General features: G+C 39.3%; 1 protein-coding gene across 2 annotated transcripts in view; it reads right to left on the reverse strand.

Annotated features, from left to right (window-relative positions):
* KIF23 (kinesin family member 23) overlaps positions 1 to 15169 on the reverse strand; it is a 40974-nt gene that overhangs the window by 4966 nt on the left and 20839 nt on the right. For both annotated transcript variants that reach the window (XM_010834501.1, XM_010834499.1), the window contains exons 5-18: positions 14648 to 14784; positions 14316 to 14425; positions 13783 to 13953; positions 11250 to 11362; positions 10991 to 11112; positions 9307 to 9409; positions 5016 to 5095; positions 4803 to 4922; positions 4465 to 4591; positions 3975 to 4133; positions 2941 to 3098; positions 2138 to 2311; positions 1489 to 1668; positions 844 to 1152 (exon numbers count right to left, since the gene is read on the reverse strand). In XM_010834501.1, the coding sequence (XP_010832803.1) occupies positions 844 to 1152; positions 1489 to 1668; positions 2138 to 2311; positions 2941 to 3098; positions 3975 to 4133; positions 4465 to 4591; positions 4803 to 4922; positions 5016 to 5095; positions 9307 to 9409; positions 10991 to 11112; positions 11250 to 11362; positions 13783 to 13953; positions 14316 to 14425; positions 14648 to 14784 (2063 nt within the window). The remainder of the gene's footprint in view (positions 1 to 843; positions 1153 to 1488; positions 1669 to 2137; positions 2312 to 2940; positions 3099 to 3974; positions 4134 to 4464; positions 4592 to 4802; positions 4923 to 5015; positions 5096 to 9306; positions 9410 to 10990; positions 11113 to 11249; positions 11363 to 13782; positions 13954 to 14315; positions 14426 to 14647; positions 14785 to 15169) is intronic.

A 15169-nucleotide genomic window follows, 5' to 3' on the forward strand; every position in this document is an offset into this window, starting at 1 on the left:
TTGCCAACTTACTCAGATTCAGAGGAAAATTTTACCTTAATCTTTAAAAAGAAAATATAAACATGAATTTGTTTAAACAACCTTGAATGAGGCAGAGCCCTTCTAAATTGAGACAAAGGCCTTGAGATTAAAAGCAATTTATTGGACATGTAAATCTTCCTTTGGCAGTTATAAAACAACTGGCCTGGGCTCCTCAAAAAATAGTATCATGAAAATTTAAAAAAGGGGGAGGATGGACTATTTTATATTAAAAAGATTAAAGAGATAATAACCACATATAATGTATTCACTTTGATAGGACCAAGGTTTGAAAAATGAAAAGCCATTATTGGGACACCACTAACTTTCTCAGGTGTGATGAAGACTGTGGTTATGTGTGTAAGACACAAAGTCTATGACTTACTGTCAAAGGCTGAAGAAAAAAAAATATTTACATATCTATTTTTTTTAAATAAAAGTCCGGGAAAGCAGTTTTAAAAATGGAAATTAAAAAAAACGTAAAAACTCCAATTTGAGGACGAAAAGCCACAAGAAAAGAATGGAAAATGTGTTCTAAGACACTCACTGATTCTGTGGATTTTGCTTATCAGTTCATGCAGCTGAAGAGCATGTGTTCACTGAACACGAGGCACTTTCTGTGCCAAATGCAGCTAGGCTTTTTCAGATGAAGAGCTAGGCCTCAGTTTCAGGGTGATCTGATCTTTCAAACTAACAGAAAAATCAGACCTTGCTTATATATTAGAGCTCACCCATCATTCCAGTGAACTTTCAAAACCAAGTTATAAAAACACACAACATTAAAATCTATTGCTACAATGCTTTAAAATGATAACTGGCACTAACCCTGCTGCAGTGATCCTCTTCTACTTCTATCTCATTTCTGAACGAAGGAACCACCTCCCTGCCTTCATTCCAGTACATCCCTCGCCTTCTGTCTGACACGATACAAGTTTTACTTTGTCCTGGCTCCTGCTGCCTACGCCTCGCAATAGATGTGACATTGAGAGGTGTGTTGTACGGAGGTATTTTCTGCTCCCATTCCGAAATACAGGAAGCTACAGAAATGCTGCTGCAAGAGTTAGAGCGCCTATGTAGCTGTTGACTCATGAGTTGCTGGCCGTTGGAAATCTGAGCAATATAGTTACTAGAAAGCTAAAAAAATTGAAGAGAAATTAATGAGCGAGAGTTGAAAAACTGAGAAACAATTCATTACTTTGCTATAATTTTAGCTCGTGAAGACATAATTTATAACTTGTCTTTTTTTAAGACAATTTTTGTTCTGAATTACTAATTTTACACTAAATTTGTGTTTATACTAAATTTTTAAGTATAAATAGAAATTTGAGAAATATAATAAATTTAAAACAAAAAAATTGATTCTCATAGTAATAGTCAGCTAGTTGATTCTCATAGAAATAGTCAGCTAATCTGAACAAATCTTCTCTAGTACTATGAAGTTACTACACAACACAACTACAAACAACTTACAGGTATGGGTGATGGAGAAACAGATCTCTGAGTCACTTTTTCTCGATCGCGCTCCCGAGAGGGCCTCTCTGGCTTTTCGGTTTTGGGCTCAGTAACGATAGCCTTCAGTTGTTTCAGTTTCTCATCCTTCACCCAGAGTTTATTTTGCATCTCCAGCTGTTTGGCTGCCACTCGACGCTCCTGAAGGTTTATGAATGGCAATAAGTAGTCTAATTCAGTTACACCAAACCAACTGCATCAGTTCACCTGAACATTTTATTTCCTAAAGATGATAGTTCTTCAAAATGCTAATTAATTTGCTGTGATTTGTAAGGGCAGAGAAAAAAGGTAAAGGGGACGGAGTAGTGGCTGCTGTTGCCACCACTAAAACACTCTGTGTCATTCAGTCGTGTCTGACTCTTCAAGACCCCGTGGACTGTAGCCTGCCAGGCTCCTCTGTCCATGAAATTCTCCAGGCAAGAATACTGGAGTGGGCTACCATTCCCTTCTCCAGGAAATCTTCCTGATCCAGGGACTGAACCCAGGTCTCCCGCACTGCAGGCAGATTCTTTACCAGCTGAGCCACCAGGGACCCCAGTACAAGCCGTTCAGAACCCTACAGTTAGAAATCAGTCACCCACGAGACGGGGGCTGTGGGAGTGGCACTCACGCATTCTTTCTCCCACTTCATGGTGGTTTCCGTCACCATGCCTTGCAGCCTGGCTTCCAGTCTACGTTTGTCAGAAAACTGTCGCTGAAGTTTTTCATTCTGGGTTTCAAGCTCCTGTTGCAGATTGCGCTTATCTTCCTCATAGATGGTCGTTGTTTTCTCTAGAATCTCAACCTGGGAATGTAGACCATTAAGTTCAACATTTGATGTGTAAACATTTCAAGTAGCTTTAAAATAATCTCTCTCACAATCTGCCTGTGCAAGCACAGTTATGGAAAGAAGAATCATGGAGAAAACCTTTTCCTCTAAAATTTCATCTGAATGCCCATCTCTGTTCCTAGAAATGAGAACTTTTAAACAAGCTCCTCACTGAAAGATGAAGTTATAATTGATTTCATGTGAAAATTACTGTTCCCTAACACTAAGGCCTAAAATTTTGTTTTTATAAAGGCCACTTTCAGAATAGAGAAACTGTATTGGTTGAGATTAGCTTCTCTTTAGAATGAATCATGCATCCCCTAAATTATCCTCAGTAGTAAGTCAAAAAGCAATTTATAATCAAAACTAAAACACCAGAACATTCTCTTCAATTGGTAAGGTCTGTGTCATAAAGAGTATTCTACCCTTTTATTGCCTTTCACTAACAGTTCCTCTATGGGGGGAATGGGATGAAGATTAGTAAATAACCAAGTGATAACTCCCAAGGAAGCAGCAGCTGCAGGTCCGTACAGCAGAATAGCTAAATCAAAGACCAGTGTTAAATGTCCAGCACATACATCCATTATAATAACCCCAAAACCAACCTTATATTCTAAAGTTTTGTTTTTCTTCTCAAGTCGTTCTATTTCCAGTTTCTGTCCTGAGATCACCTTTTCTTTTTCATTTAGTTTTCCTTGAATATAGTTTTCTTTATTTAAAACAGCATTGTCAAATTCTTGTAACAAAGCCTTAAAAGTAATAGCTGAAACAAAAGCATGCAGGCAAGTTTACTCCAATTCCAAAGCAACTGGTGAAGTCAACTTTTATAACTGTCATTTATATAAAATGAAGCTCTTCAGCAAATACCCCTTTGAAAGTCTATAATCAGAAAACAAGTCTGGAAGGAAATCAAGAGTTCCTCAAATCCACAAAAGAGATACTTTTGTTACTGAAAAAACACTTAAGTCTTTGATTTTGCACTATAGCATAAATAATTTGTTTCAGAACAAATGCAGAAACAAACAGAAGTAACACTAGCTTTAGGGACAGTTAGTTCAAGTTAGTTCAATCCCTATGTACCATTCACTAGTCAGTGACGTGGGCAAGTTGTTTCTGAGCATGTTTCTTCATTTCAAAATGGAGATTTAAGTACCATTTAATCTCACATTTTTCTTATGATGGTGATAAGAATACATACATTCAGTGAGCACTTCCTATGTACCAGGATGTCATATGTGATTTTCATATATCATCTCTTACCCTTATATTTAACACACTCCCCCTCTGAGGCAGGAACAATTATAATCCCATTTTGCAGTCAGAAACTAGAAATAAAGGATTAAGTAATTTTCTCAAAGATACAGTTATTATGATGTAATAATACATGTTAAATGCCTTGCATATAAATAACTAGTAGGAGCTAAGAAGTAGCTCTTATCCCTTTCATCATGACTGTTAATTTTTAAAAGGGAGAAATTCACATCCACTTTGATCTTCTGCTTTACGTTCTTAGGATATAAAATGATGCCTTGGGGGCTACTAAAGTTCAGAGGCAACCCTTCCTTGAAAGATGCTGTCCCAACACAAAACTCCCTGCAAGTTTCTCCTGTTAAGATGACTATAAACAGCTTGCCCTTACACTGCCTGTTAAACTCCTCAATCATCATCTGTCGTAGGTGATGTCGTCTCTCTAGTGCTTCGATCAGCCTGGGAAGAGTCTGCTCATCATTGACATCCAGAAGTTCGCAGGATGGCAAAGGTGGGAAACTCTGTAAAACCACTTCTGAAACCAGCGGTTCTATATGGAGTTGTTTAAAAAAAAAAGTTACACAGGAGAGAAAGAGTTATTCAAACAAGTTTAACACTGGTAAGAGCCCCAGTCCAATTAACAGTGTACTTTGTTGGGTCATCATATTTCCTTAAAAATGAGTTATATGAGTTGTAAAGAAGAAAAAATGAAAAAAATGTCAGTATATAATAAAAGAAATGTGATTTATACTTTGGTTCAGACTTTTTTTTGCACTTGTTTGTTGAGGGGAAAGAAAGTGAACAGTTTTCTTAAGTGAAATAGATTTAAAAAAGAGAGAGACAGACTCAGCAGCAGGCAGATGACGCACAGCAGCTCATACCGTCTCCAACAGGACCTGCCCGGGCCTGGTTTCTGTATCGCCTCCCCGGTGTTAAACCACATATGGCCTTGTCTGTTGGTCTGGCTACTTCAACTTCTTGGGTCACTTCTGCAAATCTCATTACTTGCTAAGATACAAAACAGGGTTTGATTTTGTTTTTATATATAAGCGTTTGCAGTCTTTCTTCAGAAATCAGTAAGACAGTAATAGATTGGTCATTAGTTCACTTCTGTAACCAGTGGTTCTGTATCAGTTTTTAAAATGTTCAAAATGTTATTCTTCACATGTAAATGGTTTTCTCTACAGAAACTCAGATTTCATAAAGGCATTAAAATTACCAAGCTTTCTTCATAATCTTCAGCCTTTGGATTCACACACACGATCAGGCGTACTTTCCCTTCCCCATCAAAGTAGTTCTTGAACAGATGGGTTAACTTTGAATCTCGATATGGAACCATCTATAAATATATTCAAACCCAAATACATCAGGCAGAAACTGCACACAAACAAAACTACACAAAGTATACAAACAACCAAAGGCTGCTGCTCACCTTGTTAGTACCATAAGTTTGGTTCTCTCTCAGGACCTCCATACATGTTCTCAGTGTCATTAGTGACTGGTTAATGTTACCTGATAGAAAAATGTACACAGAAGTCATTTGAAGACACCAATGGAGTAGCTAGAGCATGGTCTGTTTGTCTGTGAAATATCTACTTCATGGAACTCTTAGATAGAAATTACAAATGACAGATTTTAGTGGGCTCAGCTTAAAGAACTGTCCACATATGGCAATGTTGCAGGAGAGTGTAAGTACCGGGATTCTTATGTAAAGACTCTCCACTGAATGTAACATTATACTTCATGACCCGTAAGGTTTGTTTCAAATCTTAAATGCCATGAAAGAGGATATTGAGTACAGATGTTTAATATCCTCTAAACCATGCCCCTGTTTCAGGCTACAGTTGGCTCCATCCAGACATCGATGTCTCCCTTGCACCAGAAGGAGCTCCTGTTTCTACCAGTCAGGTGTCTCAAGAGCCAACTAAATCTGTTCCCTCTATATCTAAAGAAGGTTTCTTAGGCAGCATGCTTGTTAGTCCTGGCCACTCGTTTGAATTTCTGAGTTAGGGCAAGTCTGACAGATCTATCAAGCCAACAATACAGGAGATCTCACCTGCAGAAACCCTAAAAGTATTACAACACAGAAAAGTTTTTTCATTTTGAAACCATGCTTTCATTCTTGGCCACCTTTCAAAATACAGAGCTCATCTGTGCCTCCAAGATATTCCATGATTCATGCTTTCTCCCCCTTGACCCCAGCTCGCACTGTCCTTCCTCCGTTCTTCCATGTGTTCTTCAAAACCCATATCGCTGCTAGCAGACTTGCCATACCCTCAGACCTCTCACAGAATGATCCATTCCATCTCTTTCTCTAATGGCCACCTGTGATCTGGATGTAGTCCATGGGTACACTTCAGGGAGTGTGCATACATGGTTGGGAAGTAAATGCATCTTTTTTCTTACTAACCTCTGAAATTTAGCTATTTCTTCAATTATGAATGTAGGCCAAACACCTACAGTAATGGTAATAGTAGTACTTGTGCTTTTTAATCAACAGAAGTCACAGATAACTTTTATAACAGTTTATTGCCTATCTCAAGATACTTACATTCATTGCTACTTTGAAATTATGTAGTTATAGACATGCTGTCAGGTTTAAGGCATTAATAAAGCACATAAATTACTGTATGACAAAGGTTTTAAGAAAACTTTTAAAAACACATTTCAGTCTAATTGGTTTCTTTGTAATCCTGTATTTTATGGTATACATTCTAAAATATTCTGAATCATATCCACAGGCTTCACCCCACCCATGATGCAAAACCGTACAACCTTATTTTTATTTCCCAGAAGAGTGGTGCTTCTCCTGCAGCCTTGTGAATAAAAGTTGCCTACTTTCTAAAAGCATGACATATTAAAAGGATGGTGAGCAGCAGGCGGCCAGCCGCATTTTCCTAGTCCCTTGCTGTTGTTCTTCAAACACATTCCCCTTACATGCCAGCTCCTGGGTCAACTTCAGCATCTAACAGGAAGGTCACTCTAACATGCCATCAGAGGGCCCAGACCGCAAGTCCAGGAAATCTTTCTCTAGCATTATAGCCACGCCCTGAACCTTGTCACTCAGAACTCCGAAACCTCTAGAAACCTGAGGTTGTCATGTGCCCCAGCCACAAACCAGCCCCAGTCTACTTTTAACTCCCTAACCGTGTCACCTCTTCCCCATCATGTCAACACTGATAAGGTTTCTGTTCTTGTCCCCAAAGCATCAGAATCCTCAGGTTTCTTCTTTCCTTCCAATCCAGCTAAACCTGCTTTTCCAAGGTCAGTCCTTCCTCTTGTGATATGGATTCTGGATGCTTTGTCTTTTCATATAGACGTATATACTGCGTGTGTGCTGTTAGTCCTAGGCAACTAAGCCCAGAGCTTCCTAGGTGGCTCAGTGGTAAGGAATTTGCCTGCCAATGCAGGAGACACAAGAGATGCAGGTTCAATCCCTGGGTTGGGAAAATCCCCTGGAAAAGGAAATGGCAACCCACTCCAGTATTCTTACCTGGAAAATCCCATGTACAGAGGAGCCTGGTGGGCTACAGTCCACCAGGTCACAAAGAATCAGACACGACTGAACACTCATGCAGAACAGCTAAGCCAGTGCACCACAGCTGCTGAGCCCATGCCCTGCAACTACTGAAGCCCGTGCACTCTAGAGCTCCTGCTTCTCAGCAAGAGAAGCCACCACAATGAGAAGCCTGCATGCTGCAACTGGAGAGTAGACCCCCTCACTGCAACCAGAGAAAACACACGCAGCAACAAAGACTCGGAACAGCAAAAAATTAAAATTTTTTAAAAAGTGTGTGTTGAGTCACTTCATAACTCCAAGCCACCTGGCTATTACCTGCTACTGTCCTTCCCAGACTCAAGGATCTATTGTCCTCGAGGCCCTGCCCTCAGTGTTCCTCCTTTTACTCCATGAATAATCTTATCTTCCCCATCGCTTCAATCATGTCTTCACTGGCAAAACCTAAACCTATAATCCTCAAGTCAAATCTCTCTCCTTCCATATCTACCTACCTCTGCATCCAGTTGCTAGGCACCTACACTTGAATAAATTGAGTATGTGCAACATACAACTCTTAGCTGCCCACACCTGCACCTCAAACTACTTCTCCTCAATCAAGGTTTTCTTTGATTTATCCTCCTCTCTTCCTTCCTCTCCACATCCAGGTGGGCCTGCTTCCAAACTAGCTCTTAGTTTTGGCTGACCTTTGCCTCCAGGTGACAGGACTGCTCATCTGAATTACTGCAAAAGGTTCCCAACTGGTTTTCATCTCTCCAGACTTGCCTCTGATAATTAATCTACTACACTGGGAAAATCTTTTTAAAACTGATCCTTCACTGGCTGTGTAACAGCAGAAAGATAACAAGTTTTGGAAGTTCAACCAACCTGGGTTTGAACCAGGCTCTAACCTTGGGAAAATTACTTAACCTCTTCCAGTCTGACACAATGGGTATGATCTAATCCTGTAAAGTCAGAATCAAGAAATCAAGCCCATATACAGTAGCTGCTACTGCTGCTGCTGCTGCTAAGTTGCTTCAGTTGTGTCCAACTCTGTGCGACCCCATAGACGGCAGCCCACCAGGCTCCCCCGTCCCTGGGATTCTCCAGGCAAGAACACTGGAGTGGGGTATCATCGCCTTCTCCGATATACAGTAGATTCTATGATAAATACTCAGCCCTTAATAATTGGTAGTCACCATTATTCCTACAACAAGAAATTCACACTAATGTGATAGTCCAGGGTCTTCATGAACTTGCCTTGCCCTCCTGCCTCAGGGGCCACAGTTCACCAACCCACACCCTCCACTCCAGCTGCCCTGACCATGCCATGTTCTCCCAGGGATGATGGCTTTAATCCCATTGCTCTTCTAAGAGCTCATGCCTCATCAGCTCCACGCATTCTTCGCCAAAGCCCCATCTCACATACAGCCCCAGAATGGATGGAACAGCCTGGCTCTGTATTCCCATAGCACCTGCTGCTCACCTCCCTCACGCTCTACTAGCTGTTTGCCTCTCTTGTACTAGGTATGTCTTCAATTCCTGTAACACAGTAGGTACTCCATGAATGTTATTAGCATAAATCGTATCATAAATGGCTGTACTAAATGAAAAATTAAAAAAGAAAAACAGATTTCAGATGGCTTTTGTGTTCAAAGATTTTTCCTATCTCCGGAAGCCAATTTTTACCACTGTGAATGTTGGAGGAACTATTAAATCACTTAATTTTATGGACCACTCTAGCCATAGATATAACACTTTCAACAGGAATATAACTTACTTTATATTTAGTCACTTTTCCTCACTCTTAGGCTTCCCTGGTGGCTTAGTAAAGAATCTGCGTGCAAGGTAGGAGACCACCTGCAGCATGGAGACGCAGGTTCAATCCCTGAGTTGGAAAGATCCCCTAGAGAAGGAATTGGCAACCCACTCCAGTATTCTTGCATGGAAAATCTCACAGACAGAGGAGCCTGGAGGGCTACAGTCCATGGGGTCCCAAGAGTCAGACATGACTTTGCGACTAAACCACCACGTCATTCTTAGAGAAATTAGTGTAACCGATCAACATGAAACCAGCGTAACTAAAGAAGAAGCACTAGTCACTTAGCCTCTAAATTTTTAGTCAAATTTCAGACAGTTAGGCTTAAACCATCAATAAGCAGGCAATAAACTGGCACTGCGAGTTTTTGAAAGTTGTAGCAATAAGTAAATACTATGCTTTGCTCACCAGCTTCACGTAATCTGTTCCCTTCTGCTTTTGTCCGGTTAGTTCTTTCACTTCCAGCAAGATCTACCAAGGACAACTGGCTAATAGTGATTTGTTCTTTTTCCTGAAGGGAAGATAATGCCAATCACATGAGTTTACAGTGTTCTTTAAATATGTTCAAGTGAAATTAAGTCTTACGAATATAAGGTTTACATAATACAAAATGCATAATAAGGGGGAAGGATACATGTTTGGGGGGAACAGTTTACTAAAAGCATATGATAAATATCCTCATGACATTACTTGCAGACTATGTTACACTGTAAGCTCCATAAAAACAGGAACTCTGTCTTTTAGCCACTTCATCTCCAGTACCGCAGTTTCAAGTACTCAGTAGGAGCTCAATAAATGTCTGCTAAATAGTCTAGAGCAAGACTAAACATTTGTATAATGAGATATTTAATAATCTTACAGCGTAATAATTTCATGATACTCTAATAACTTTTATAAGAAAGTCAAGAGACACATAACTGATATTACTAATACATTAGATGTGATTCAGAGGAAAGCAAGTGTATAGAGACTGAGAACCATTTTCTAGCTAACGTTTATCAAGTGCTGACTGTAAGCCAAGCAATGGCTTTACATGCATCACCTCATTTAATCCTCACAGCATTACAACTGGAATTTTGTTGTGAAAAAGGTTTACAAATCTTTATAAATATCTAATAGAGGGGATTAAATATGTTATGATTCATTGTTTTTCTCTGAAGACTCATTTTGTATGCAGAAATTGTTTATCACATAGAAATTATTTATTATGTAGAGGAGTTTATAACAACTAGGTAATTACAGCTAGTAAATGCATACAAACCAGAATTCAAATCCTGGTGGTCTTTAGTACCATGCCGTACCATCTACTGCCATCTGAAAACCTTCATGATATACCACAATTTCACAGTATGTTTTGAATGGGATTACATTTTAATACCTTAAACTCATTAAATGATTTTTACATTCAGGCTCAGATGCTGTTACTAATTAATATAAGCCTTGCAGCATAAAAGGCCCAGCTTTAAACAGTGACCAGCAGCTGCAGGCTCCACTGGCCTGTCACCAAGAGAGAACAGTCTAAAACTGACCACTCCTGAAAAGTTTGTTGGTAACATTTTAAAACCAGGAACAATTTCTACATACAAAATGAGTCTTCAGAGAAAAACAATGAATCATATTTTGTCTCCTCTATTAGATATTTATAAAGATTTGTAAATCTTTTTCACAACAAAATTCCAGGTTCTATGATTTAATAGCCGGTTTCCTAGAACAAGAGTTTCCCTGGTGGCTCAGATGGTAAAGAATCTGCCTATAATGCGGGAGACTCAGGTTCTATCCCTGGGTCGGGAAGATCCCCTGGAGAAGGGAATGGTAACCCACTCCAATATTCTTGCCTGGCGAATCCCATGGACAGAGGAGCCTGGCAGGCTACAGTCCATGGGGTCTCAAACAGTCGGACGACTGAGTCATGAGCAACTAACACTTCCCAGAACTATACTACCTAATTAATGGAACATTTTTTTAAAATGTCATCAGCTACACATAAGATAATTCTAGCACAGTATTCAGTGTAATGAAACCTTCATGATTTAACCCTAATTCCTAAATTAAGGATTCAGAACAGGAAAAACTCCACACATTAAACCTTTACCTGTAAGACGTTGTCTCCATCTGCATCCAAGGGAGCCTGAACTAATTTAATGTTGAACACACTATGGGAACGGCTCGACTCATGATTCAAATGTGTGTTAGCAATTCGTCGCTTTTTCTGGCCTACAGTGACAGAGAAATCATTGCTCATTTCAGTGTATATACTTTCTACCCAACTAAAAAGTATTGTCAGTAGAGTAGCAACTTTCAGGATTATATTTATCACTTTATATATTTGTACTTCTAACTCTGCTTCTAACCTCTCCAGAAAACTTCAAAAGCCTCCTCAGTAGATTTCACTTCTACTTCTGTACATCCTGCAACGTACATGTTATGGTTCTTGTCTTCACGAAGCAGTTTAGATTGTGGAGGTCTAGGGGAAAGAAAAAAACATTAGTTTCCTAAACTATCCCAGGACTTAAGGACTAAAATGTCAGGCAACATGATATCCATTCTTACAATGGGAATAAGCCTAAGCAAGACTCCAGAAGAATATTACACTTGGATAAGAATAAGGATATACAGTTAAGATTAGTTACATAACAGGAATCTATTTTGTTATAAAAGCTTTGCTCTAATTGATTCCTACAAAGCACATGAAACAACACTTACTAATCAGAGATCACAGTAGTGGTAAGCACCATCACATGCAAAGGTTAAGCATCAAAATCTAGCATTTTCTTAATTTTAAAAGATCAACAGATTGAGCTGGTTCTGTCAACAACAAAACAAATTCAGAAGGAGTTTGGTATATACCAGGAGTGGCAATCCTTTCAAAGTGGCTGGTCAAGTTTTACTCTTAAGGTAGGATGAAGATGGGGAAGATGCTGCCTGTTTGGCCTCAGTCGTGTGAATAGTTGGGGCAGAAACAGTCACCAGCCACCATTATTCAGCCAATGGCAGATTTCTCAGGAAGAAGGGACTTAGATAAGGTAGCAGCCGGCCCAGGACCAATGAAAAATCACCTACATGCGAACATGCCACAAATGCCAACCACTAGTATAACTGCACCCTTCTCCTTAAGAAAAGAGTCAACACATCACATACACAAAATCTGTGTTCCTCATGGGTGTGCTGCAACTGTTCCACCTACCAAAGGAATAAGGCAGACGTTACTGTTTCTACAGCAGCCATCTCATAACAACACATTCAGTCTAGAGTATGTGACAGTTACAATGAGTCATATCTTTAAAATTCTCCTTCATTGTATCAAAAACTAAACCTTAAATCAGCTCAAAAAAAAAAAAAACAAAATAGGTTAAACACCACCCTAACAAAATGAATTCACTGCCAAATAAGCACCCTGTGAGTTCATTCAAGGTGTTACCAGGAAGGTTACAAGGCATACAGTCACATTTGTCAGTCATTTACATAATATAAACAAGATAGGCTTCTTAGAAAACAATCTCATTTGGAACAGATCAAACAGAAACTTGGTACATGTGCAGAGTGAAAGTGATTGGTAGCAACGAATGACATCAAAAAAGTTTAGGAAATGGGTACACACAACTGACACTTTGAAACAAGTAATTAGTCTGTGGTGGTTTAGTTGACAAGTCATGTCCGACTCTTAGGACCCCACGGACTATAGCTTGCCAGGCTCCTCTGTCCATAGGATTTCCCGGGCAAGAATACTGGAGTGGGTTGCTATTTCCTTCTCCAGGGGATCTGTCCAACCGAGGGATCGAACCCAGGTCTCCTGCATTGCAGGCGGATTCTTTACCAAGTGAGCCACCAGGGAAGCCTGATAATAATTTAGTCTATAAACACTAAGTATTTAATATAAATACTAAGTTAAAAAATAATTCGTCTATAAAATAGTCTATAAACTCTTTAATATTATATTTATAATATAAAGTGGATATACTGACACCTCAGTGTAATGGTTTTCCAAATCTAGCTGTTCCTTCAATAATATCTGACTGAGTCATATACGCAAATGTTAAATATATAATACAGGTCTTCACATTATTCACGTCTTAAGAGGCCCTAACAGACAGCATTGAAGACAAGCATTTAGCTGAAGACTATGAACAAGGTACTGTTATTAGACGTGAGACTCTGGAGTCCACTCTGGCACAGAGGTAACATGTAATGCAGACTGTAGCTGGCCTTCAGTCTCAGCAGGGCAAGACCCAAGGAAATCTAAGGCACAGTCTTTTAACTCTGGTGCAATGACAATACGGATGTCGCTTCTTATTAATCAATGATGGAAGGTATGTGACTATGAGCTGTGCAGACAGCAGCTTTAGGCTCCATTCTGTGGAGATCACCAGGACACAGATTACAGGCTGCAAATTCCCAACATTAAGTGTTAGGTTCTTGAAAGGTAGCCCCAAGGCACATCTATAGGGACACTTATTTATACAATTAAGATCTTTCTCAAAATATAGCCTAGGGCCAAGAGTTTTTAAAAGTAAAGTGAAAGTGAAGTCGCTCAGTCATGACTCTTTGCGACCCCGTGGACTATAGCCCACCAGGCTCCTCCATCCATGGGATTCTCCAGGCAAGAATACTGGAGTGGGTTGCCATTTCCTTCTCCAAAAGTAAAGTCTAAAGCAAATATTCTCCTTAGATGCTTTAACCACTGGTTTTCCTAATACAACTAACTATATATCAAGTAAATAACAGAACTATTCACCACACACCAACTGCATGATATATGAGTTATATTTCATTTTTAAAACAGAAGTAAGCTTTATCCCCATTTATAGCTGAGGAAACTAAGGTCACTGATGTGAAGTGACTTCGTCAAGGTTAGTCAGCTAAGAAGGGACTCTCTCCACTACTTACTTAGGCTTTATGGGATCAAATGGCACCTCTTCCAATAGATCATATATGTAATTATTATATATTTCAATATAAGAGACAAATACACCATAGACACTATCTTCATCAACCTCTTCTGCTTTGCAAAATTCTTGTACATTTATCATATCTGCAAACTCTGGATCTACTTGTCGTCTGAAAAAAGAAAAAAAAAGTCTCAATCTCATCTTACACATTATGAGAAATGACCTCTATTACAAGCAAGAATGCACAGAGCAACTTTATTCATACTCATGGCTGGGCCAACGTTCTCCCATGTCTTCCCAGATACACGGCACAGACTTTTACACCTTCTTTCACCCCGAGTGGCACCTTTTCCCTACACAGTGATTCAAGAGCAGTGCATTCAAAACCAAATAGAACATCTGAGCAAAAATAATTAAGAACATCCCTCAACTTTTATCTCACTAAAGTCAATTGTCAGACCAACTTCTCCACTTCTGACCTGACCAGACAGGGTTCCCATGAGGCCAGAATTAAAACATATAATTACTTACTTGCTAGAGGGGGTCTTTGGATTGGGTGTGGCTTCTCTCTTCTGCCGTTCTAATAAAGCATCAACTTCACATTGTATATCCATACTATTCCTATCATTAGATTTAAAAACCTTGAAGTGAGGGCAAAAATCAGACCATAATTTTTAGACTTTGTCATAAATAGTAAGAAATATATTTAAGAAACAAGACAGTTAACATTTAAACACATTTAAGGTTTTAAAAGGTATTCAGTGCCTTAGCTCTCCCTTAATAATTATATTCACAGGTATTTTAGCACCTATGTCTTTTAGTGAGAGTCACAATACAATTTAAAAAAAACCACACACACTTACATATCGTTTAGCTTGAAATGACCCTATACTGTTAAAGAGCATGTCCAAACAGCGAGGAAGCAGCCCTCCTTCCCCTGGAGAGCCAGTCATAGTGTGAGTTTTTCCGCTTCCCGTCACACCATATGTAAAAAGGAGACCTACAACATAACAAGCCACAATTATATAGTGAAAGTCACAATGGGTTGTATCTTAAAAGTTCTTCACTTATAATATTTCTAATACTGTATTAGAAAACACTTAATATTAACTACTCGATACCTCAATAAATAAGGTAAATGCTGACAACACAAATGGAGAAATCACAGTAAAACAGTAATAGGGAGCCTCTGACAGCCCACTTCCATCAGTGGACAGACCATCCACACAGAAAATCAATAAGGAAACACAGGCCTTATATGACACTTCTCACCAGAGACTTAACTGATATTTATAGAACATCCTGTCCAAAAGCAACAGAATACACATTCGTCGCAGGTGCGCATGAAACATTTTCCAGGATAGATCATATGCTGGATAACAAAA

This window comes from Bison bison, unplaced genomic scaffold, assembly GCF_000754665.1.
Source record: "Bison bison bison isolate TAMUID 2011002044 unplaced genomic scaffold, Bison_UMD1.0 scf7180017864034, whole genome shotgun sequence".
Lineage (NCBI taxonomy): Eukaryota > Metazoa > Chordata > Mammalia > Artiodactyla > Bovidae > Bison > Bison bison.